Source organism: Pinus tabuliformis, chromosome 8 (genome assembly GCF_031772625.1).
Source record: "Pinus tabuliformis cultivar Carrire ecotype Pingquan chromosome 8, CPIR1, whole genome shotgun sequence".
NCBI classification, from domain to species: Eukaryota; Viridiplantae; Streptophyta; class Pinopsida; order Pinales; family Pinaceae; genus Pinus; species Pinus tabuliformis.
In genome coordinates this window covers 38030740-38058479 of record NC_142294.1, presented here as the reverse complement: position 1 = coordinate 38058479, position 27740 = coordinate 38030740, and the positions used below count along the sequence as shown (strand labels likewise).

The 27740-nt window shown below is 36.5% G+C and overlaps 2 protein-coding genes across 2 annotated transcripts; both read left to right on the top strand.

The window, feature by feature from the left end:
* Nucleotides 1-11463: 11463 nt before the first annotated feature.
* On the top strand, nt 11464-11995 carry LOC149234014 (uncharacterized). Its single transcript, XM_089368121.1, has 2 exons — nt 11464-11753; nt 11848-11995. Exons 1-2 carry the CDS (start codon nt 11464-11466, stop codon nt 11993-11995), a joined length of 438 nt encoding a protein of 145 aa, XP_089224247.1.
* Nucleotides 11996-12944: 949 nt separating this feature from the next.
* LOC149234013 (uncharacterized) lies at nt 12945-13476 on the top strand. The gene is made up of 2 exons (XM_089368120.1): nt 12945-13234; nt 13329-13476. The coding sequence occupies exons 1-2, from the start codon at nt 12945-12947 to the stop codon at nt 13474-13476; spliced, it is 438 nt and encodes a 145-aa protein (XP_089224246.1).
* Nucleotides 13477-27740: the final 14264 nt, after the last annotated feature.

The window sequence follows — 27740 nt, the reverse complement described above, 5'->3', positions numbered from 1 at the left end:
AGGCACAACAATATAATAAGGGGGTTGTACTAATAACAATAAGGGGTTACACTAGTAGTATAGGGACCTAACATGCTCCTCTCCTTCAAAAAGTGTTGTCCTCAACGATTGAGTAGTTCTTGATGCTTCTGTATAAATTCTTGTCCTCCCATGTGGAATCTTTAGTGGGTAAGTTCTTCCACTTGATGAGATACTCTGAAAGTGATTTATTTCGTAGCTTTAGATTTCTTGGTTCTATGACTGCTTCAGGTTCCAATATGATTTTTCCTTCCTTGTCAAGTTCTCGCAATACTGTTTGAATTGGGATCTTCTGCAACTTTTGAGTGAGTTCCCACTCCTTTGGGCATATGGATATATGTAAGGCTTGATGTTTGGAGGAAGACTTTGTGGAATCAAATGAATAGCATGATCATGATCATGAATAGGTGGGAGACCTCTGGGAGTCTCAAATACCTTGGAATGATTGTCCAAGACTTTTTGGAGATCTAGAGAAATAGATGATTTCGATGTGGAAACATTTAGCGAACATAATTGTGCAATTACACCTCCTTGTTCCTTTTTTAGAAGCTTTGTCATACCGTTAGAGCTGATTATCTTTCCCGGTTTCCCTGTAATACCCCTTAATTCAACTTCCTTTCCTTCTGCATAAAATTTCATGAAAAGTTCTTGAAAGTTAAAAGCTATTGTACCCAAGGATTGTAGCCATTGAACTCCTAGTACAACATCAACACCTCCCATTGGAATGGAAAGCATTGGGATATTCAATACATATTCTCCCATGGATAGCTTGATATTATGGCACTTTCCAGAGCAATTTATCATTCCTCCACTTGCAACCATCACTTGACACTCTGGTGCTAGATATAGGAAGCAATTCAATTCTTTTGCTATCTTACAATGAATAAAATTGTGGGTACTTCCTGAATCAATCAACACTATTACCTTTTTCTTATTGATATGTCCTTCTATCTTGATGGTTTGAGGAGTGGTAATTCCAGCCAATGCATTAGAAGATATGGTCAGATTCATTTCTTCTTTATCTAGGCTTTGTTCTTGGAGTATATCCTCTTCTTTTGACCTTTCTTGTTCCTTTTCTTCTTCCTCTTCACAATCTGTGTAGAATAATTTCTTCTCAGCACACTTATGACCTTTAGTGTATTTTCTATCACAACTGTAACAAAGCCCTTTTGCTCTTTTTTCTTCCAATTGTTGTGGTGTCAACCTTATAGGTTGTGGAAGGCTAGGGCCAACAACACTTCCATCTTTATAGTTGTGAGTGGTAGACTTCCTGGTTACCATAATTTTTTTTCCATTTTTCTTGCTAACCTGAATGCCTTCTCCAATGAATCAGGTTCCCAAAGGCGAAAATCATGTTGGATATTCTCCTTTAAAGTCCCTATGTACACATCAATCCTATGCTCCTTTGGAATATCTTTTACTCTTATGTTCAATTTTTGGAACTCCTCAATGTGCTCCATCATTGAACCCTTTTGTTTGAGACTTATCAATTGGCTAAAAAAGGTGTTGCTTTTTGTATCCTCATAATGTGCTGCCATTTCTTCCATAAAAATTGCCCAAGTGACAATTTTTTTATGAGAGCAAAGCCATCGATATCATACAAACTGATTTGGTTCCAAATATAAAGTTGCAATACGTGCCTTTTGTGTGTTTTTCACATTATGGAGATCGAAAAATTGCTCCATCTGTAGGATACATATTGCGGGATCCTTGCCATCAAACTTCCTCATATCGATTTTTGGAATATGGTGGGTCTTCAATCTAACATTAGAGTCTATGAAATCATGATTAACATTTCTTTTGCTCTCATCATGAGTTTCCTTTACTACCCTTTCACCATTAGTGACCATTTCTTGTAGCAACTTATTCAAATTTATCTTCAATTCTTCCATCTTATCATCCACGCCATCCATCTTAGCGTCCATGCCATTCTTTAAACCATCCATCTTAGCTTCCATGCCATACATCTTAGCTTCTACATCTTTCTTTAAACCATCCATCTTAGATTCTGTTACTTTTTGTGCGAGTGACATTTGTTGCACTTGGTCTCGTAATTTTGATATATCATGTTGCATTTCTTCCTCTTCTTCATGAGTCATGCTAGAGCTTTCAGGTTGCTTACTAGGTGTTTGCATTTTTTTTCCTCGGGGCATCAATTACCGATAATAATGCTTTACTATGCCCTTTGAATTCCTTCAAACTAATTTTTCAAACCAAGCTTATGCAAAATTAAAAAAAACTACACACCTTTTTTCACTTTGTAGGAGCTCGATATTGAATCTGATGTATCTTTGTAATTTCAGATCATCCAGTTCTAAAATTGCGACCTGTAGTAGCCCTCTGTGTCCTCTTTCCAATGCCACTAGTCTGATCGAATTTAGATTCTCCAAGGCAGAGTTATGCATAGTCTCCCAAGATGACCTGATTATAGACCTTTCCAGAAGAGCGAACTTGTATGAAGTGCCACGTGTCACTGTTTTGACCTTAGTCTCTGAAAAATATATACAAGAGACTAAAGTCTGTCCTCTTCCTGCTACTTCTTATGAAATTTTAATCTGATGCTCAAAACAAAATTTATGACGATTTTCCCTAGGTCACCTGTTTGGAATGAAATTCGGGAGTCTGCAAAAAGGCCAACTTCCTCAGATCATATTTCAACAAATATAGCGTGAAAATTTTTGAAATTTAGACCCGAGGTTCATAACGATTTTGGCCCAAATGGGTTTTTTTTTAGCATTTGAAACATTGTAGAAAAAGGGTTATAGCGCAAATGCCACGATGACCTGTTTGGAGCAGCGAAACCCTAGAATTCAAAGCTTTGATACCAAATGTTATGAAACCAGCTCACAAAAAGATAGAAAATATAGATGAACGCCTTAGAAATAAGCCTCTTTGAGGGGGCAACCTCCTTTACATTACAGAAATGAACAATTCTTGGATGATACAAATGACAAGATCTCCTTTCTATATATAGGAATCTAAGGGGTCATAATATAATCAGAGCCAACATAACAATAATAATGTAAGGGCACAATAATAACAATAGTGGGCTTCTATGGTGCATAATAATAACAATATGGGGACTATATGGGCACAACAACATAATAAGGGGGTTGTACTAATAACAATAAGGGGTTACACTAGTAGTATAGGGACCTAACATTAAACTGCTTTGATATCAAAATGATGTAGCCTCATATCAAAATACTACATCCCCCTTGGTTTTAGAGTCGAATTGGGCTCTCTGGAGATGTGGCAAATCATTCTGCAAGCCTTGGTAAAAACATAGTGTCAAGAGGAAAAGTACAACGCCTTAAGGGAAAGCGCAGTGCATTTCCTAGGAACGCAATTTAAGCGAATTTTTGCTGGATTTTCACTGGGATTTCCTCCTTTTCAGAGTTGTAAAGGCACGAGATAGTTATATTCACACAACTACGATCACCTCCACGTGGTGACCAATGCATACAAACTACAAAAAATCTCTCATATTTTATTACTGGTTCATTCAACTATAAAAGACAACCACCATGATCTCTTTAACCTATGTAGTGTGTATACGTTATATCAATCAACATATCAACCATGAAATTCTCTCAAAAATGGAGGGTGACACACCTTTCCTTCATAACAAAACTCCTACAATAGGTAGTTTATCGAACAAAACAATGTATTTCCCCTAGTAAGATATCTAACCACATTTGGTTATCAAGAAATTGACCTGCCAGTTCTTCATCATGCGACTCCTTCCACTCATCATCAATCTTCCAGACCTGCACCCAGATCTGTGAACTTAACCATCGATTCACTCCTTTCCACCTCAAATTCCAATACAAAATGCTGATTCAAAATAGGTCTGCAATCTCACATATGAAGATCCTTTGTTTGTGTTGCATTCACACAAATTATGTATTCATAACTTCTGTCTATCCTCTATCTATGACATGATTTTCTTTAATAATGGCCTTCTACTACTCTAATCACTCTCACACACAATTCTGAAAATCAAACCATATGTATCTACATTAAAACACATAAATATTTAATTAATAAATAAAATATTTATAGGAGAATTATTCTCATTCCACCCTCTCACATACTTGCACAACTCTACCTCCTTTAAATCCTACTAACGTATACAAACAGATTCTGCAACCATTTCTGGTTCAGATCCACAATCTACTCAACCATATCCTAAAAATCCTCTGATTCCATTTTTAACTCAACTAAATCTTCTACTATAGGATATCCTAATCCCTAAGATCTCTATGAGATATTTACAAGTCAGCACCTCTCATATTCTCAATTATGTGAGAATATTTACATTAAAACCTCACACATATATTTCTCACTTAATTTATTAAAAATATACAAATTTCTTATTAATAAATTAAAAACATCACACCCACCAAGTTAGCCAAATATACAATAATTTTTTGAGCAGAATGCTCTTGCATCAATAGGTGTATAAATACAAGTGACTTGAATTCATTTTAGCATCATCACTTGGATTTAGAACTAGTATCTATTTAGATATTTTCGTTATCCTTCTTGGAGGATGAATTTTTGGAGCATGGAATGAATTTTGATGTTTACATAATTTTCATATGTCTTGGAGCTTCTTGATGGTAAGCTTTTGGATGGTTGAATATATTCTTATACATGTAAGTACATTTTTATGCTATTCTTTCTTTCTAATTTTTTCACATTCATTGTTGTTGGGATTTCGCTATACTAGGGCTTATTTGCTACATCTCTTATGAAAAGTTGTGGGAATTTTGTTTCTGGATAATGAATGCTTCATGTATGGGCCATGTATAGTGAATGAATGTTAATAGGGATGTTTCATTACTGAAATTCATCTTGAAAAGCCATTTATCTTGAAAAACAAAGTATAAAGTCTTTGAAACTATTTTTGCTTCTGCCCTAGTGACGAACGAAGTTGTCTTTAAGGCCTCCTTGACCTAGAAAGTTCAAAGGTCCATAGCCATAATTCTACTTGACTCCAATCTCCCCAAAGGATTAGGCACTGGTCCAACCAAAGGTGATCAACTTAAACCTATTTTTCTTCTACCCTTTCCTCTTCTTTAGGTCTAGTCCTCTAGGTCACCTAGGGCATAAATTATCTCACGATCTAGCCACCCAAATACTTCAATTTTTGGTCCATAACTTCATTGGTGTGTCCTAAATAATCCCTCCAAATTTCATGAGATTCTGATGGTGGGATCTTGATATATCACAAGCCCTATATCGAAGCACAATTCTTGCCCTTAGTTTCCCTTAGGCTAAAAATCTCACTGGGATCCTTGTATTGCCTTTCATTGAAGTTCATTCCTTGATCCCTTCCCCTCCCTAATTAGGTCAAGCATATCATTGGTTGCTAAATACTATCCCCTTGACCTAACCTCAGGTCCACTTAGTTCCATGTGGTCCCATGCACTATCAAGGTTAATTTTTCGGAGATCACCTAGAACCCAAGTTTCCACAAGAATTCTAGGGCTTAGGGATCTCCTTTAGAAGACACATACTCAAAACCTAAGCCCTGAAATTCTCCCCAAGCCCTTCCTTGAGATCCTTCCATCTTGTCTTCCAAGACAAGCAAACCACATAATTGAGCCTCTCTTGTGAATAGGCTTCCAAGATCACCCCTCGCCTATCATTGGTCCATCCATTTCGTGATCCTTATCACAACGGGTCTACTCCCATTGGTGAAGTATGTAAAGACTAGGGAGACTTAGTCGAGGTGACAGTGGGCTATTACTCCATTGTTTCCCTTAGCCTAATAGCAGCCCTTCAAGGATCCCCTTTTAGGACCCCTGCTAGTTTGAGCAGTAATAATCCTCAACTCTATGGGAGAGAGGATTGATTTAGGATGATTTTTTGCCTCCCATACTTGCCGAATCAGTATCATTGAATCGCCAAATATCATAATTCTCTTATTTTTGTTTTTGATGGCTAGATTTAATCCTTTCCAAAGAGAGAGGAACTTTGCTTGATTATTGGTTGTTGATCCCAATCCTCACACAAATTAGACTCAATTTTTCTATCAGTGCCAAGAATCACCCTTCCCACTCTTCTCCCCCCGCCTCCACACACACACACACACACACACACACACATATATTCTTAATTTGATTATGTTTATTATTATTATTATTATAATAACCAACGTAGATCCATATTAACTTTGAATCTATCGAGCATTAAGAGGGATCAAATCTATCTAGGTGAAAACCTTTTATTTGAGTGCAAAATTTGAAGAAAGGTTTGCACCTCGAGATATTTCATCCCTCTCAACACTTGATTTATCTAGAATTAAGATGGATCTAAGCTAATTTAATTATTTTTTAATTAAATTGAGTTTAGATTAGAGTTAGTTTTAATTTTAAATGGAAAAATGATTTGTTCAATGTTGTCAACAATTTTTAATTAATAATTTAAGGATAACCAAATCCCACATAAATCAATATATATATATATATATATATATATATATATATATATATATATATATATATATATATATAGAGAGAGAGAGAGAGAGAGAGAGAGAGAGAGAGAGAGAGACACGCCAAAGTTTATTATTGAAGTACTTGTTCGCTAGTAAAATTATATATAATTCTACTTGAGAAATGTTGTTTTGACCATATTTTAATTAAAATCCTTTATTGGTATCTTTAGTGAACCATAAAACATTTTCTATTTTTATTCTAAATTCTTATTTATTTAAAGAAAATATGAATATTTTTCATTTCAATATGATTTTTTATTTAAGTTTTTTATTTTTATGCCGTAAGGCGTTTCCCTTTGAAATGAACTTCCCTAAAATCTACCTGTCATCCCTGTGTGCCGTTAGATTATGTGTTAGATGATTAGAGTATTGTTAATCGTTCGATTAAAGGAAGGTAGTTGAATGGTTGTAACTGTTCACGATAAGCTCACGTCACCGCAACCGTCGCAGGGTTTGGAATGAGCCTGCACTGGGAAGCTGAAGCGAACAAAGTTATTTCACAGAGCAATGGGTGTCCAGATCGATCTCCACAGTAGATATTGCAGCTCCAACCAAACTTATTACAACAGTCGAAAACTAGTGGATTTTCCCCAAGACGAATTCTTGGATCTCCCCACCTACGTCTCCTCGCTTCGCCACAATGGCCGCATAGCCCTCATCGACTCTGCCACTGGGGAAACCACCACATTTCCCCAACTATGGCAGAGCGTAAAGTCACTTGCCGCTGGTTTAGCCGGCCTTGGCATTAGAAAATCCGACGTTGTACTCATCCTCTCGCCAAATTCAATCTATTTCCCCATTATCTGCATGGCTGTCTTGTCCATTGTCATCTGTTTGGTGTGTTTTTGTTCTCTGAGAGGTGGAGACTGCCGGGCAACACATTCTGAGACCTTGTTTACTCAGGACTTGGAGCTGTTTACTGGGTTCCAGCAGCAGCCCTTCTTTAAGCACTACTAGTGACAGACGGAGATTTAGTAGATCCAGTGGCATGGCTAATTTCATTAAGACAGCCAGTGACAGAGCATGCAGCAGGGCCAATGGCAGAGGCAGGGGCAGGAGTTTCAGTTGACCTAGTGGACAATTTCAGAATCAATAGAAGTGCTAAGGTTTCGTAATCCTCCATCATGATGCTGTTAAATTTCAAGTAAGCGATATCTCCCATTTCGGTTGCTGGGATTTGGGTATCACTAACTCTGAATAACCCTATCTGTTTACATAGAGGGAGAAATAAGAGCAATGGGGTTGTTGGATAAGCAGTGTAACGATACTCTCACAGGCCCTCGCCCTGAGAATGGCCTCGATAAACTCAATAGGGAAGGGAAGGTTTGTTTCATCACATATCTTCATTCATCCTTTCATTTGCATTCTACCCAGTTCCTTACTTTACTTTGGGACTTTCAAGGCCAAGGCTGGAAGTGAGCTGTTTTTTGTTTTAACTGTATTGTCAGGGATTACTGTGGATGGAGGTAATGCAGATGTAACTGTTGATCAATACCATCGTTACAAGGTATTATTATCTGCAAATCTAAGAACAATAAATGTCACGAGGACAACCTATATGCAGTGGCTACTTGTAAGCCATCCTCAAGCTTTATGTGCATGTCCAACCCCATTATTGTTGTTTTCATAATAATGTATCAATAGTTAAACTCATAGATGATTTGGATATCAACCTGATGCAAAATTTCATGTGGGTTTTGAAGGAGGATATTGATCTAATGTCTGCGATGGGAGTAGATGCCTATAGATTTTCAATCTCATGGCCCAGGCTCATTCCTAGTATATTTCTGTTTGAGCTCTGACCACATGTTTAATCCTGAGAATTTAGTAAACACTCCCTTGAAGGCAAGATGCCCTGATCTTCATTGTAATCTTTAGTTCTTTTGGTTAACTGTGTCATATATGGTTTCTTTTCTGAACATGTCGAAATTACTTGGTCTTTTGTTTTGTCAATGGCACACCTACATTATTCGCTTTACTCTAATATAGTCTGTGAGCTATCATATCAAGGATTTTTCTTATCAACGATGCTATGCTATCTTAGTTATCTTAGTGGTACCAATAATTGTGAGTTCTAATTACCGATTTCCCAAATACCTTGAAAATACCTTGGTTAGGATAAATATTTACTGGTAATTGACCTTCGGTTCTGAATTTCACTGAGCGATTATTCACTAAAATGTAGTTGAAAGTGAAACAACAAACTTCAGTCTAAAACTTGCCAAAAAGTTTCTTGCTATTCGACTAGATTGCTCCTTTGAGTTTCCAAACATTTGGCAAGTAATGCCAGTCCCATTCAAACTACTGTGATAATTAGATTTTGGCAGTCATCTCTATTCCAAGTCCAACTACATTAGTAATTAGATAGCCTGAGTTTCCAAACATTTGGCAAGTAATGCCAGTCCAAGTCAAACTACAGTGATAATTAGATTTTAGCAGTCATCTCTATTCCAAGTCCAACTACATTAGTAATTAGATAGCCCAGAAATGTGGGCTTCATATACTGCAAAATCAAGGCTAATGGGTCTTTCTGTCTGCTCATATAATATAATTGTAGAATTGAATTCCTTGGTATTAGTTTAAACTAACACAAAAAACTAAAAAGCATAAGGCCCCAACCTTGCCGAATGAATGGATTGGTTGCATTATTAAGCTGTGTTTTTGAAGTAACTAATATTGCCCCTGTTGCGCCTGCCCAAAGGCAAGACGAAGGCATATAAACTAATATACAAACCGTGAAAAGAGTAGATGCAACCCATATCTATAGAAATATGTTATCAGAACACATTCATAGAATGATAATGAATGTTTAGGTAGCGAATTTGTTAGTAAATTTGTCTAAATGTAATGCCCTAACATTGCATTTTTTTAAAAATATAAATTACATATGTATTAATATTGTAAAAAAAGTTACAAACAATATTAGGTGTGGTCTGCCATAATAAAAAACCAGGTCATACCTTGTTGCCAGCTAGCATAGGACCATTCTGAGCATACACAATAGTATATGTGTGCTGACAAAACAAAACACCAAGTAATGTCCACATGTTCTGAAAAGAAACCAGAAATTCAAGAGCTAACCAAAAGAAGTAAAGATTGCATTGAAAATCAGGGCATCTTGCCTTCAAGGGCCAGCCTGCAAGGATGGACCAACTTGTTCGTTGGTCATTTTGGCTTTCCCTTTGCCTGGAGGTGTTCATGCAGGCTCCTCATCAATCATGACCGGCTTGGAGCTGGAAACGATATTGCCAGTTTTACAGCCCTGTTAGGCCATTGAACTCAGGGAGTTGGCATTTTGACTCTTTTGGAAAATGAAACTTTTATTAAAGCCGTCAAGCCTTGAACTACAAGCCTCTAAACTCAAATAGTTGGCATCTTGGCTCCTGTCATGAAGAAAAACTTCATAGCTCTTATTGTTTGCTAAAATTTCAGAAATGTGCAGTGTTTCTAATCTATCTGGTTTGCTTCTGCATCTTTGATATCACTGCAGAAGCTCTTACATGGTTTGTTTGTGTTTGTGTGATCAGAATTAAAAACAAAAAACATGATTACATTTTGTACCTTGTGTCTGCTGTCCTCGAAGGGGTCTGATATAGGATTAAATCACCCACCATGCCCTGGGTGCATAATAGACAAGTGGAAACCCCCCCCCCCCAAAGCTGGAAGTTCAAAAAGTTGCCTCTTGGGCTTTGTTTCTAATTTTGGAGGGTAGATACTATGAGTTTTTGGTGGCTATGAGTGAATAGCATTTGTAAATCATATACTATTACTTTCATATTGAATGGCTTTGCTATTGATTATCCGAATGATACTGGCAAGCAATCTGGTTTGAATTGTTACCCTAGTGATTTGGTCAAACCCATACCCTGGGATCTGTTATGTTCATTAATAATTCCCATGATTCTTGTATGATGCCTATATCAAGTCCATCTTGCAGGAGCATGCACACTAAACTAGAGGAAAGCCATGAAAGGCATAGGGTAAGATCATATAATGAAAAGTATGCTTCAGACAGTAGGATATATTTAAGACATCATATTGGACAAAAGAATATATTTAAGAGTTTCTATTGCTTGTAGAGTGAAGAAATTATTGGTGTTGGGCTAAGAGTTTTCTTCCATCCTTAATACATAGAATTTGGTTTTTCCTCTTCCCCTCTTTCTCCCTTTGTATCTTCATCTATACATCTATTGTAGTGTCCACTGCATAAATTCTCCTAGAATTGTTATGCTTATGGTTTTATTTTCTGCGTGCATAATAATATAAGGTCTTGTTTAACATTTTTGCAATATATTCTTCCTCTTTCATCTTTGTATCTATATCCAAGCACTGTGCCATATCTTCAACCTAGGCTAGCACTATTTCAATTCCATGCCATCGATGAACAATTTCGTTTTCCATTTTTCCATGAAGATACAACTATATTGTAGTGACCCTTGAGCCATCTTGAAATCGGTGAACAATTCGATTTTCCATTTTACCACGAGGATACAACTATATTTTGGTGACCCCTGAGGCATCTTGAAATTTCCAGAGTATATTTTTAAGGTTTTAGTTTTTATGGTTATTAATCGATACTACAAAAGGATTATTGTGTTTGATAAGTTTATTAGGCTGTCTGGTAATGGCACCTCTTGTAGCTAAATGTTTTTTGCCAATTTGTTGGCACATTAAAAATTCAATTGAATTAGTTTATTGCATTAAGGTGGCTTGTTTCCAAAGTGGATTGTTAGTGGTTGAGTTCTGTCTGTTAACTGATTGCTCCATTGAACCTGTTGCCATTCCATGTTTGTTATTTCAATTCAGTTCAGATTGGGATGTTTTCCTTTTATATGAACTATGTATTGTTTTTGAAGCATGTTAAATAAATCAGCAATAAAAATTTGGACTCTACCGTATATCTCCCTTTTCAGATTATCCATGCCTTCCACTAAGAGATGAAGTTTATATTTATGTCTGCAGCTCCTCTTGTCAGTGGACAAAGGCTACAGAAATATGTTTACGATAAGATCTCAAATGAAATACCTGAAGGGCCTTACTGTCTTGTTTACATTCATACCTCTGTTCAAAGGAGTGAAAACAGACTCGGCATGTCTACTTTGTGGTTGATCTATGAAGAATTTCCTCCGGCTTTTAAGGAAACGCTTCAGGTGGTGTATTTCCTACATCCAGGGCTTCAGTCAAGACTGTCTTTTGCAATCCTTGGCCGTTTCTTCTTGAGTGTAGGGTGAGTATTAAGCTGAGTTTGCATATTGATTCAAATAATTCATTAGAACTAATTGTTGTAGATGTGCTCATGCAGTTTTTGATGTGTTATGCAGTTTATACTGCAAACTGAAGCATGTAAATCGTCTAGAATTTATCTGGGATTACATTAGGAAGGGAAAGATTGAGATTCTTGATTTTGTGTATGACCATGATGATCAACTGGAAGACAGGCCTTTGATGGACTATGGTGTTGAAACATGATTACTATTTGTACCTTGTGTTTGCTGTCCTCGAAGGGGTCTGATATAGGATTAAATCACCCACCATGCCCTGGGTGCATAATAGACAAGTGGAAACCCTCCCCTCAAAGCTGGAAGTTCAAAAAGTTGCCTGTTGGGCTTTGTTTTTAATTTTGGAGGGTAGATACTATGATTTTTTGGTGGCTATGAGTGAATAGCATTTGTAAATCATATACTATTACTCTCATACTGAATGGCTCTGCTATTGATTATCTGAATGATACTGGCAAGCAGCCTAGTTTGAATTGTTACCCTAGTGATTTGGTCAAACCCATACCCTGGGATCTGTTATGTTCATTAATAATTCCCATGATTCTTGTATGATGCCTATATCAAGTCCATCTTGCAGGAGCATGCACACTAAACTAGAGGAAAGCCATGAAAGGCATAGGGTAAGATCATATTATGAAAAGTATGCTTCAGACAGTAGGATATATTTAAGACATCATATTGGACAGAAAATATATTTAAGAGTTCGTATTGCTTGTAGAGTGAAGAAATTATTGCAAGAGTAGACTTTTAAGGTTTTAGTTTTTATGGTTATTAATCGATACGACAAAAGGATTATTGTGTTTGATAAGTTTATTAAGCTGTCTGGTAATGGCACCTCTTGTAGCTATTTGTTTTTTACCAATTGGTTGGCACATTAAAAATTCAGTCGAATTAGTTTATTGCATTAAGTTGGTTTGTTTCCAAAGTCGATTGTTAGTGGTTGAGTTCTGTCTGTTAACTCATTGCTCCATTGAACCTGTTGCCATTCCATGTTTGTTATTAATTCAGTTCAGATTGGGATGTTTTCCTTTTATATGAACTATGTATTATTTTTGAAGCATGTTAAATAAATCAGCAATAAAAATTTGGACTCTACCATATATCTCGCTTTTCATATTATCCATGCCTTCCACTAAGAGATGAAGTTTATATTTATGTCTGTAGCTCCTCTTGTCAGTGGACAAAGGCTACAGAAATATGTTTACGATAAGATCTCAAATGAAATACCTGAAGGGCCTTACTGTCTTGTTTACATTCATACCTCTATTCAAAGGAGTGAAAACTGCCCTGGCGTGTCTACTTTGTGGTTGATCTATGAAGAACTTCCTCCGGATTTTAAGGAAAGGCTTCAGGTGGTGTATTTCCTACATCCAGGGCTTCAGTCAAGACTATTTTTTGTAAGCCTTGGCTGTTTCTTCTTGAGTGCAGGGTGAGTATTAAGCTAAGTTTGCATTTTGATTCAAATAATTCATTAGAGCTAACTGTTGCAGATGTGCTCATGCAGTTTTTGATGTGTTATGCAGTTTATACTGGAAACTGAAGTATGTAAATTGTCTAGACTTTATCTGGGATTACATTAGGAAGGGACAGATTGAGATTCCTGATTTTGTGTATGACCATGATGATCAACTGGAAGACAGACCTTTGATGGACTATGGTGTTGAAACATGATTACTGTTTGTACCTTGTGTCTACTGTCCTCGAAGGGGTCTGATATAGGATTAAATCACCCACCATGCCCTAGGTGCATAACAGACAAGTGGAAACCCTCCCCTCAAAGCCGGTAGTTCAAAAAGTTGCCTGCTGGGCTTTGTTTCTAATTTGGGAGGGTAGATACTATGATTTTTAGGTGGCTATGAGTGAATAACATTTGTAAATCATATACTATTACTCTCATACTGAATGGCTCTGCTATTGATTATCTGAATGATACTGGAAAGCAACCTAGTTTGAAACATTACACTAGTGATTTGGTCAAACCCATACCCTGGGATCTGTTATGTTCATTAATAATTCCCATGATTCTTGTATGATGCCTATATCAAGTCCATCTTGCAGGAGCATGCACACTAAACTAGAGGAAAGCCATGAAAGGCATAGGGTAAGATCATAAAATGAAAAGTATGCTTCAGACAGTAGGATATATTTAAGACATCATATTGGACAAAAAATATATTTAAGAGTTCGTATTGCTTGTAGAGTGAAGAAATTATTGGTGTTGGGCTAAGAGTTTTCTTCCATCTCTAATACATAGAATTTGGTTTTTCCTCTTCCACTCTTTCTCCCTTTGTATCTTCATCTATACATCTATTGCAGTGGCCACTGCATAAATTCTCCCAGAATTGTTATGCTTGTGGTTTTATTTTTTGCGTGCATAATAATATAAGGTCTTGTTTAACATTTTTGCAATATATTCTTCCTCTTTCTTCTTTGTATCTATATCCAAGAACTGTACCATATCTTCAACCTATGCCAGCACTATTTCAATTCCATGGCATCGATGAACAATTTCATTTTCCATTTTTCCATGAGGATACAACTATATTGTAGTGACCCTTGAGCCATCTTGAAATCGATGAACAATTCGATTTTCCATTTTACCACGAGGATACAACTATATTGTAGTGACCCCTGAGCCATCTTGAAATTGCCAGAGTAGACTTTTAAGGTTTTAGTTTTTATGGTTATTAATCGATACTACAAAAGGATTATTGTGTTTGATAAGTTTATTAAGCTGTCTGGTAATGGCAACTCTTGTAGCTCAATGTTTTTTACCAATTGGTTGGCACATTAAAAATTCAGTCGAATTAGTTTATTGCATTAAGGTGGTTTGTTTCCAAAGTCGATTGTTAGTGGTTGAGTTTTGTCTATTAACTAATTGCTCCATTTAACCTGTTGCCATTCCATGTTTGTTATTTCAATTCAGTTCAGATTGGGATGTTTTCCTTTTATATGAACTATGTATTGTTTTTGAAGCATGTTAAATAAATCAGCAATAAAATTTTGGACTCTACCATATATCTCCCTTTTCAGATTATCCATGCCTTCCACTAAGAGATGAAGTTTATATTTATGTCTGTAGCTCCTCTGGTCAGTGGACAAAGGCTACAGAAATATGTTTATGATAATATCTCAAATGAAATACCTAAAGGGCCTTACTGTCTTGTTTACATTCATACCTTTGTTCAAAGGAGTGAAAACTGCCCCGACGTGTCTACTTTGTGGTTGATCTATGAAGAACTTCCTTCATCCTTTAAGGAAAGGCTTCAGGTGGTGTATTTCCTACATCCAGGGCTTCAGTCAAGACTGTTTTTTGCAACCCTTGGCCGTTTCTTCTTGAGTGCAAGGTGAGTATTAAGCTGAGTTTGCATTTTGATTCAAATAATTCATTAGAACTAATTGTTGCAGATGTGCTCATGCAGTTTTTGATGTGTTATGCAGTTTATCCTAGAAACTGAAGTATTTAAATCATCTAGAATTTATCTGGGATTACATTAGGAAGGGAAAGATTGAGATTCCTGATTTTGTGTATGACCATGATGATCAACTGGAAGACAGACCTTTGATGGACTATGGTGTTGAAACATGATTATTATTTGTACCTTGTGTCTACTGTCCTCGAAGGGGTCTGATATAGGATTAAATCACCCACCATGCCCTAGGTGCATAATAGACAAGTGGAAAGCCTCCCCTCAAAGTTGGAAGTTCAAAAATTTGCCTGCTGGGCTTTGTTTCTAATTTTGGAGGGTAGATACTATGATTTTTTGGTGGCTATGAGTGAACAGTATTCGTAAATCATATGCTATTACTCTCATACTGAATGGCTCTGCTATTGATTATCTGAATGATACTGGCAAGCAACCTAGTTTGAATTGTTACCCTAGTGATTTGGTCAAACCCATACCCTGGGATCTGTTATGTTCATTAATAATTACCATGATTCTTGTATGATGCCTATATCAAGTCCATCTTGCAGGAGCATGTGCACTAAACTAGAGGAAAGCCATGAAAGGCATAGGGTAAGATCATATTATGAAAAGTATGCTTCAGACAGTAGGATATATTTAAGACATCATATTGGATAGAAAATATATTTAAGAGTTCGTATTGCTTGTAGAGTGAAGAAATTATTGGTGTTGGGCTAAGGGTTTTCTTCTATCTCTAATACATAGAATTTGGCTTTTCTTCTTCCCCTCTTTCTCCCTTTGTATCATCATCTATACATATATTGCAGCGGCCACTGCATAAATTCTCCTAGAATTGTTATGCTTGTGGTTTTATTTTCTGCGTGCATAATAATATAAGGTCTTTTTTAACATTTTTGCAATATATTCTTCCTCTTTCTTCTTTGTATCTATATCCAAGCACTGTGCCATATCTTCAACCTACGCCAACACTATTTTAATTCCATGGCATCGATGAACAATTTCATTTTCCATATTTCCATGAGGATACAACTATATTGTAGTGACCCTTGAGCCATCTTGAAATCGATGAACAATTCGATTTTCCATTTTACCACGAGGATACAACTATATTGTAGTGACCCCTGAGACATCTTGAAATTGCCAGAGTAGACTTTTAAGGTTTTAGTTTTTATGGTTATTAATCGATACTACAAAAGGATTATTGTGTTTGATAAGTATATTAAGCTGTCTGGTAATGGCACCTCTTGTAGTTCAATGTTTTTTACCAATTGGTTGGCACATTAAAAATTCAGTCGAATTAGATTATTGCATTAAGGTGGTTTGTTTCCAAAGCGGATTGTTAGTGGTTGAGTTCTATCTATTAAGTGATTGCTCTATTGAACCTATTGCCATTCCATGTTTGCTATTTCAATTCAGTTCATATTGGGATGTTTTCCTTTTATATGAACTATGTATTGTTTTTGAAGCATGTTAAACAAATCAACAATAAAAATTTGGACTCTACCATATATCTCCATTTTCAGATTATCCACGCCTTCCACTAAGAGATGAAGTTTTATTTATGTCTGCAGCTCCTCTTGTCAGTGGACAAAGGCTACAGAAATATGTTTATGATAAGATCTCAAATGAAATACCTGAAGGGCCTTACTGTCTTGTTTACATTCATACCCCTGTTCAAAGGAGTGAAAACTGCCCCATCGTGTCTACTTTGTGGTTGACCTATGAAGAACTTCCTTCGGCTTTTAAGGAAAGTCTTCAGGTGGTGTATTTCCTACATTCAGGGCTTTAGTCAAGACTGTTTTTTGCAACCCTTTGCCGTTTCTTCTTGAGTGCAGGGTGAGTATTAATCTGAGTTTGCATTTTGATTCAAATAATTCATTAGAACTAATTGTTGCAGATGTGCTCATTCAGTTTTTGATGTGTTATGCAATTTATACTGGAAACTGAAGTATGTAAATCGTCTAGAATTTATCTGGGATTACATTAGGAAGGGACAGATTAAGATTCATGATTTTGTGTATGACCATGATGATCAATTGGAAGACAGACCTTTGATGGACTATGGTGTTGAAACAGATCCCTTTCAAGTTTATGACATGGCTGCCATTGGATCATCTGATTCTTGATACTCTTTGAGATGGGCCTCCTAGGCACTGTGCAAACTTTATCCATCAATTATGGCCATTTGTTGTATATCATTTTATTTTCTTGCTTTTCCTTCTGTATGCAAATGTGAGTGATCCCTTTCCAAGTGACCTCCCTTGACAGGAGACTGTGTTCTTGAGAGAAGGCACTTTCTTGTTTTTCTATTGCAGTTTAGTTAGCAAAAATCCTTGTGCCATGATTCTTGTATGATGCCTATATCAAGTCCATCTTGCAGGAGCATGCACACTAAACTAGAGGAAAGCCATGAAAGGCATAGGGTAAGATCATATTATGAAAAGTATGCTTCAGACAGTAGGATATATTTAAGACATCATATTGGATAGAAGAATATATTTAAGAGTTCGTATTGCTTGTAGAGTGAAGAAGTTGTTGGTGTTGGCTAAGAGTTTTCTTCCATCTCTAATACATAGAATTTGGTTTTTCCTCTTCACCCTCTTTCTCCCTTTGTATCTTCATCTATACATCTATTGCAGTTGCCATTGCATAAATTCTCTTAGAATTGTTATGCTTGTGGTTTCATTTTCTGCGTGCATAATAATATAAGGTCTTGTTTAACATTTTTGCAATATATTCTTCCTCTTTCTTCTTTGTATCTATATCCAAGCACTGTGCCATATCTTCAACCTAGGCCAGCACTATTTCAATTCCATGCCATCGATGAACAATTTCATTTTCCATTTTTCCATGAGGATACAACTATATTGTAGTGACCCTTGAGACATCTTGAAATTGATGAACAATTCGATTTTCCATTTTACCACAAGGATACAACTATATTGTAGTGACCCTTGAGCCATCTTGAAATTGCCAGAGTAGACTTTTAAGGTTTTAGTTTTTATGGTTATTAATCGATACTACAAAAGGATTATTGTGTTTGATAAGTTTATTAAGCTGTCTGGTAATGGCACCTCTTGTAGCTCAATGGTTTTTACTAATTGGTTGGCACATTAAAAATTCAGTTGAATTAGTTTATTGTGTTAAGGTGGTTTGTTTCCAAAGTGGATTGTTAGTGGTTGAGTTCTATCTGTTAACTGATTGCTCCATTGAACCTATTGCCATTCCATGTTTGCTATTTCAATTCAGTTCAGATTGGGATGTTTTCCGTTTATATGAACTATGTATTGTTTTTGAAGCATGTTAAATAAATCAGCAATAAAAATTTGGACTCTACCATATATCTCCCTTTTCAGATTATCCACGCCTTCCACTAAGAGATGAAGTTTATATTTATGTCTGCAGCTCCTCTTGTAGGCTACAGAAATATGTTTACGATAAGATCTCAAATGAAATACCTGAAGGGCCTTACTGTCTTGTTTACATTCATACCTCTGTTCAAAGGAGTGAAAACTGCCCCGGTGTGTCTACTTTGTGGTTGATCTAGGAATAACTTCCTCCGGATTTTAAGGAAAGGCTTCAGGTGGTGTATTTCCTACATTCAGGGCTTCAGTCAAGACTGTTTTTTGCAACCCTTGGCCATTTCTTCTTGAGTGCAGGGTGAGTATTAAGCTGAGTTTTCATTTTGATTCAAATAATTCATTAGAACTAATTGTTGCAGATGTGCTCATGCAGTTTTTGATGTGTTATGCAGTTTATACTGGAAACTGAAGTATGTAAATCGTCTAGAATTTATCTGGGATTACATTAGGAAGCGACAGATTGAGATTCCCGATTTTGTGTATGACCATGATGATCAACTGGAAGACAGACCTTTGATGGACTATGGTGTTGAAACAGATCCCTTTCAAGTTTATGACATGGCTGCCATTGGATCATCTGATTCTTGATACTCCTTGAGATTGGCCTCCTAGGCACTGTGCAAACTTTATCCATCAATTATGGCCATTTGTTGTACAACATTTTATTTTCATGCTTTTCCTTCTGTATGCAAATGTGAGTGATCCCTTTCCAAGTGACTTCCCTTGACAGGAGACTGTGTTATTGAGAGAAGGCACTTTCTTGTTTTTCTATTGCAGTTTAGTTATCCAAAATCCTTGTGCTCTAAAATTATGCCATTCCGCATTGGGTGTACATATATGTAAATAGTGAAACCTGAAAAGATGGCAGCATGCAGTTACTATGCTTTAGTAGTTCATCTTGCCGAAGGTGTTGATGGAAAAAAGGGTGTGTAGTGCAGAAGCATGGTGTAGATTATTGTCATTGGAAAGAAAATTGACTTTTTGTGTTAAAACTTGACTTTCAAAAGTTTCAAAAGCATGCCTAGCACACATTGTCTGCACGGTTTTTGCCTCAAAGCTAGCCAATTTCCACTACTTGACTGAAGAACTACTCTTATAGTCAAATTTGTATTTTGACTGTTGAATTAACTTTTGATGTACCTTCTATGTACAGAATAATATATCCTGTCATGAAGAGAAACTTCATAACTCTTCCTGTTTGCTAAAATTTCAAAAATGTGCAGTGTTTATAATATGTCTGGTCTTCTTCTGCATCTTCGATATCACTACAGAAGCTCTTACATGGTTTGTTTGTGTTTGTGTAATCAGAATTAAAAAAAAAAAAAAAAAAAAAAAAAAAAAAACATGTTTAACAAACTGTTCTGGATAGACATATTTATAATGGCTTGAAAACGAATTACTTGTTTTGCAGTGCTTTCCCTTCTCTAAAAAAATCTTCTTGAATGATAAAGATAAGTTTACTTGGACAATGTTCAGTTATCTGAATAAAAATCCTTTTTGAATGACAGATAGGTTACTTGGACTATGTGGATTTTGGTCCCATCAAATCATGAAGTTTGTTCTTATGTTCATGGATCTTTTCTCAATGATCATCAACTTTACGACATTGGATCAGTAAATTTTACCCAATTCAGATTCTAGAGCATGAATAATTGGTCTTGAGAGGCAAACACACCTCTGAGCTCACCAAATTTAGCTGAAACGATATTGCCAGTTTTTTCTTATTGTATCACACTTGGGCTATATCATTATGCCTGTATGGTCGATCTTCTTGTCCGTGCAGGGCAACTGGATGATGCACATGCTGTTATTAAAAATATTCCCTTGAAAATTGATTTTCGGGTGTGGGGAGCCTTGCTCAGTGCCTGCAGGATTCAGAGATGGTAGCAGGGAGGATTGTACAGTAAAATTTATATGTTCCATCACCAGAATATGGCTGAGCTTAAATGGTGGGGTGTGGGGAGCCTTGCTCAGTGCCTGCAGGATTCAGAGATGGTAGCAGGGAGGATTGTACAGTAAAATTTATATGTTCCATCACCAGAATATGGCTAAGCTTAAATGGTGGGGTGTGGGGAGCCTTGCTCAGTGACTGCAGGATTCAGAGATGGTAGCAGGGAGGATTTTACAGTAAAATTTATATGTTCCATCACCAGAATATGGCTGAGCTTAAATGGTGCAATTTGCAAATGAAAAGAATTAAAGAGGCAGTAGTAGCTGCATGAGTTGTAAAGCAATTTTATCAAAGACTATGGTCCAATACACTGTGAACAATGATCAGGTGTAGCATTTTGGAGTCACTCCAAAATAAGGAAAATCATCAAAATTCTAATAAATGTTAATATTATTGGATGTTTTAGTAGAGTCTCAATGATGTGCAATTCAATCAAACATAACACAGTCATTTCTCAATCAGAAATGTCTTTATTCCTAAAATAACCTACAATCTACAATTCATGAAAACTTCCCTTGCCTCATTATTCAAAGCTAGAAAACCCAATTCCACATACAGAGTTGAGAAGGAAAAATAACCTAATCATGCATCAATCTCATCTCCATACAAGCTTTTCAAGGAAGTAGAAGTACAATGTCTAAATTCACCTCTTGATTTGGTGTCATAAGTTAACTAGGGGAACCTCCCCTCATCGGCTATTATATTAAACTTGTCAATTACATATCTTTCGTACTCTTACATGATGTGACCTCGGCATTGAATTCAAGCTTCAAGCTTCCTGCAAATCTTTTCTCCGCATTGTAAATCCATTTTGATAATTCTCTGGATCCCATATACCATAATGAACTAGTCCCCTGTCCCACTTGTGACTTGTAAGACATTCAAAATAATCTTTTAGCCTACTATTAAAAGGTCTCTTGCCAAAGTTCAAAATCAGATGAGGACTGAAGGTTGGAAAAATTCATAGCTGCATCAATTTTGTTCATTATGCTTTGGGGTTTGCTTTGGTAAACTTGAAATGTGGCTTAGAGTTCACAATCAGAGGAGGACTGAAGGTTGGAAAAATTCATAGCCGCATCAATTTTGTTCATTATGCTTTGGGGTTTGCGTTAAAATCTCCATAGTATTCATGGGATGCATAGCTATAACAATCATCAGATTAGAATGTTTGCAAGAGATCAGGAGACCCATATCTACAATTATATTACAATAAGAGGAGGTAGTAGTAGATTCTAAATAAATTAGCAATGCAACAACATAAATGTTTGCAAAAAATTTAGAGAGATCCACCTTCTTGAGTAATGCACACATTACATGGATAATGGATTTCTGCACTTAATGCCTTACAGTGTTTTCTTTGCAACATCTGGTGCAAATGCTAGTTTATTTTTTTGTAAGTCAAAATATTATTAATTTTTCAAAGTACTACATCGTGATAAGCTGACAAGCAAAATACACCCAGTCGCATTCCTATTGGACTTGTTGGCTAGGAGATAAAATAAAAAATAAGAAAACAACATTAAGAGAAAGATAAATGATTTCATGCAGACTACCCACATTACCCAGAAACCCAAAAACCCAGAAACAACTGACCACCATCTCTAGTCAGCAACATTACCCAGACCAGGAGCATCCATCTCATTCCTAGGCAACTGAGGCTGATGAAAGGTCTCATGTACATGTTCTTCCATATGGACCAACCTTCCTTCCAATAAGTGTATGCCCTGAATTTGGTTCTTCCCATGTCAGAGAGAGATCAACATATCCATCATGTGCCACTGGTTATGTTGTAAATCATTCATAAAGGCTATAAGCTCATTGTTGTCATCGTGATGATCCCAAGCTAATTTTTCCACCATCAAAGTGACCTGACACAACTGAGCTTCAATCGAGTCAAATGGAGGGGGAAGGCCAACTCTTCCTGGAGAATGAGCCTGCTGCTAATTAACCTCCACCCCAATATCTTGTTGGTCCACTGGATGCCTCACTCCCTCCCCTCGAGGGCCAACACCGCTATGTACACATCCCCTTTGGTGTTTCATCACACCCTTATCTCCCCATTCCCTCTGATCTGACAAGGACTCACACCATGCAGGCCCCCAACTAAGAACTTCCTTGTGTGACCAACACCAATATCAACGAAAAAAATTTCCAACTGGAAACAGAACCATTCCAACTCCAAGCACGACCCCTACACACCAAGCTTACGCACTGATAATTTTCAATACCCAACGACCCATAGCCCCCACCCTAGGATGCTTTCTTGACCGTTGTATAGAGGCCCCAAGGAAAAAATCCCCTCATGCTACCTACCCAACTTTACAGGATGCTTGACACAATCCGTAATGAACACCCAGTCCACAACAGTTCCTACGAAGGGTCCAAAACCAGACAATGCATACCATTCACTACAACCATTCAAGGATGGACCACAAAAAATTACGTATGAGCAAGTGAAGTGGGTTGGCCCAAGAACCAAGTTAAGGATGTTCCTACTGTAGAAGCCACTTCACCCAAATTGCACTTAATTATCCCTTGCTATAGTAACACAATGCATCCTAGGGTCCCAAATAGCACCTCGAGTCACCACCATAGCCGACGTTGCACCATACTAGCCCCACACATAGCACAAATTAACCGTGTTCAGGCTAGGAACATGGAATGATTTGAATGGTAAGCCACCCTTCGCACTTGGAGAATTTTCTCCCACTACAATCTTATCCCTCATCACCCGAAACTTGCAAATGAGCTCTACGACAAAGCCAAGACTGGTTAAACACAAGAGACTCTCTAGAACCTTCAGCCGCCAAGCACCAGACAAAGTGTTCCCAACACACCTTGATAACATTAATGACGCGTGGTATGTGAGTTATAGCCCATGTCCTAGGCCTTTGATTGACCACTTGGCACCCCCATTGGGGAGATTTAAGTATCATTTAATTATTAGATGTTTTTTTGATTTTTTTTTTGTTTTTTTTCAATCAATTTTGTTTAAATTTTCCAACTATATATTTTGCAAAATTTAAGTATTTAAAGATTTTTTCAAAATGTTGAATGCATTAATAATTTCAAAAAATTATTCTAAATAACTAAAATTCAAAATAATACTAAGGATTAATCATTATACTCTGGTTAAAAAGGTGATGTAAGAGCATCTTAACAATTTTTTCTTTTTTCCACTAGGGAAAACACTTTGTATACATTTACTATGAATATATGTTTGTTTTTCTTAAGTGTTCCTTATGGGACAAATGTTCCTAGTTGGTTAGTAGAGGTTCTAGATAGTGTCCAAATGTAATCACGAGAGAAGTATTGTTGGTAAACAACCTCCCTCTTCAGACAAGAATGCAGGCCATGGAGAAAACCCAAAGAAGAGAACTTGATGTAGGAGACATCAGCGAGAGCAAAGATACGAGCTCAAAAGAGGACATGGAAGGATCTCCAGGAAGAAATAGAACAAAAAAAACAATTGATAAAGCTAGTTATCAAGGTAGGGTCTAGGCTGAAGATGGAGGTGCCATTGTATGATGGAAACTTGAATATGGAAGAATTGCTTGATTGTATTAATACATTGGATAAGTAATTTGACTATGAATATGTGGAGGATAACCAGAGGGTCAAATATGTAATGACCAGGCTAAGGGTGCACACAACATTATGGTGGGGTGAATTGAAGGCGTATCATAGAAGAAAGGGAAATAAAAATATTGAGTTGGGATGGAAAGGTGGCCAAGTTTAAAATAAAATTCATGCCCAAGGATTATCAACTAAATTTGTTTAGAAAAATGCAAAACCTAAGGTAGAAAACTATGACAATGAAGGAGTACACCGAAGAATGTTACAGGTTTAACATTAGAGTAAGCCACATAGAGGAATATCTTGAGAAGGTGGCTAAATATATAATTGGCTCGAGCTATGATATTCAAGATGAGATTGGATTCTTTTCCCTGAAGAAAGTGGAGGATGCCTATCAGGGAGCCTTAAGAGTTGAAGAGAAATTTGTTAGAAAACAAAGACAAAGGAGTAGAGGAAGGAGTCCAATAAACATAAAAGTACCTTTGAACAGAGACATGTTCTATACTTTGAGAGAAGAAGCAAGAAACTATAGTAGCCAATCTCCCAAAGGGGGATAAAAAATGGGTAGGATATTCTTCTCAAGAAGAATAGGAAGATCAAGAGAAGTGAGATGTTATATATGTGCAACGATAGGAGAGTTATTCAACATGAGAGCTATTCATGATGGAAGGAGAAACACATACACTTTTGAAAAGGACAACTGCAAACTTGTGTTGCTGCCCCTAGCAGAGAAGAGAGTAAAAAATGAAGCAGGCCTAAGCATGCTAATGATGAGCAGGAAAGAACTGCTATAAGAAGCCAATAAGGAAGAAGAGGTACAATTTTCTTTGATTAGTAAATCTAGTTGTACTTACTAATACAAATTTGGTTGAATTGTCTTGTAAAATTAAAGTGATACTAAATGAGTTTATTGAAATCATTGTTAAAGAGTTTCCAAATGCCTTACCACCTGTAAGGAGCATCAACCATCACATAGATCTAATTATAGGTGCAAGTTTACCAAATAAAGCAGCATATAGGATGACACCTAAGGAGAAAGAATAAATTATAAATCAAGATTAGGAGTTATTGAATAAAGGGCTGATTAGAGAGAGTCTAAGCACTTGTGTTGTAATTGCAGTTTTGAGTCCAAAGCAGGACAGAGGTTGGAGAGTGTGTACGAATTCTATATCAATAAAAAAAATAACAGTAAGGTACATATTTTCTTTACCCCATAGGATGAACTAATGGATTATTTGAGTGGTGCAAGTTATTTTCCAAAATCAGAGTTTAAAAGTGGATAAAACCAGATTAGGATGAGAGAGGATGATGAATGGAAGACTACTTTTAAAACCAATGATGGTTTATATGAGCGGTTGGCTATGACTTTTGGCTTGACCAATGCACCTAGTATGTTCATGAGATTCATGAAATAAATCCTTAAGGATTTTACTGGAAATTTTTTAATTGTATAATTTGGATGATATTCTTGTGTTTAGTAAAACCAGGGAAGAACATTTGAGGTTCTTGAAGTTGGTACTGAAGAGATTACAACAAGAGAAAATATTGATACACTTGAAGAAATGTTCCTTCATGAAAACAGAGTTAACCTATATGGGTTTTATAATCTCCCTGGAAGGACTAAAAATGGAACCAAAGAAGGTGAAGGCTATCAAAGAATGGACTACCCTAAGGAACATTCATGAGGTAAGAAGTTTTCATGGGTTGACTAGCTTTTATAAAAAAATCATTAGAAATTTTAGCTATTTATGTACACCTATGGTTGAGACCATTAAGAAGGAACATCAACCATTTAAATGGATTTTTGTAGCTGATAGAGCATTTGAAATGTTGAAAGAGAAGATAACGGAGCAACCAATTTTAGCTCTAGCTAATTTTCGAAAACCTTTCCAAGTTAAGTGTGATGCAAGTGGAATGGCCATTGGTGTTGTTATAATTCAAGATGATAAAACCGTTGCTTATTTTAGCAAGAATTTGAATGAAACAAAATATAAATATTTCACACATGACAAAGAATTTACGCAGTGATACAAGCCCTAAAAAAATGGAGGCATTATCTCATGCTTAGAGAATTTATTTTATATACTGACAATCATGTTTTGTAGTTTATAACAGGGTAGGAGAAGTTAAATAAATGCATGCCAAGTGGATTGATTTCATGGAAATTTTTAACGAGGCAGAGAATTTAAATCAGAAGCATGCGAAGAGGGTTGATTACACATAAATATTTACTTTTGTTCTTAAACATATTAGTGGGAATGCCAACAAGGATGCACATGCTTTGAGCATGAGGTGCTTGATTTTGCAGGAATTCCAAGTGGGTACTTTGGGATTTGAACATCTCAAAGAAATGTACGAGGAGGACCCATAATTTATAGAATCTTATGAAGCATGGGAGAATCCAGTGTTAAGTGATATAACTACTTGGATCGAATATATGATTAAGGAGGGACTATTGTTTAAGGGGAACCAATTGAGCATTTTGAAGAGTTTAATGAGAGACAATTTGCTGAAAGAAAAACAAAATGGGGGTTTAGCTAACCACTTTGGCCATGATAAAATATATTCTCAACTAAGCTCTTTTTATTATTGGTCAGGTATGAATATTGATGTCAAGAAATTTGTGGGCAAACATAGAATTTGTCAATATGCCAAGGGAAAACAACAAAATGTTGGTTTATATCAACCTTTAATCTTAATTTTAGGCAACAATGGTATGTTCTGTGCTTTAGAGCAATTTTACTTCAATTTCTTTACTAGCCTATATCAATATTCAGATTAGCAATCACATCAACATGATAATAAAATGCAGATAGAACATAAACATAAATAGTAGAAGACAAGCCAAGACAAGAGGACACAAGATGTGGCACCAGCCAGGGACAAACCCCAATGTGGGGAAACCCTTGATCAAATATTCTTTTAGTCTTCAATAGTTCAGCAGAGAGAGATAGCACAATTTACAAATCTGATAATTTATAATACTAGCAAAAGAGTCCTAACCAGAAAAGTCAACACTGGTCAACAAGGCAAATTTGACCCTCAACAAATCGGTCAACTTCATTCAACTTTAGCCTCCAAACAACAAGATAAAACAACCCTAAAAAAATAAAATTCAGCCCAGTCAAAGTCTGGTCAAACAACCCACTTACAGTCAGCCCTAGTTGTAGTCAATGCTGGTCAACAATCAACATTTAGCCTCGATTTCTATGCCCAGAAGTGCGGCTTGCCCAAACAGAGATAGACCCAAAAAAACGCAGTCAAGGAGGTCAACGCATGCTGGTCAATGCTTGGTCAAACTATCCAGAAATTCGGTCTCCTGAAATTTTGGCCTCCTGAAATTTCAGCCTCTTGAAATTTCGCTCTCCTGAAATTTTAGACGTGTGGAGAGAGAAAGGCCCAGAAATCTGTACCCAATCAATGAGGAGAGAGAGGGAGAAGTGTGAAAATGAGTGTGTCCAAATGAGGCTAAGTCACCTCCTATCTATATGCAACGTTGAAGATGAATAGACGTGATTGTTGGGCTTCTGAGCCTACATAAGTTTTCTGGTCGACCTTGACAATTTGACCATAATCAAAATAAATTCATAACTTCATTTGTACACGTCAAAATCAGAT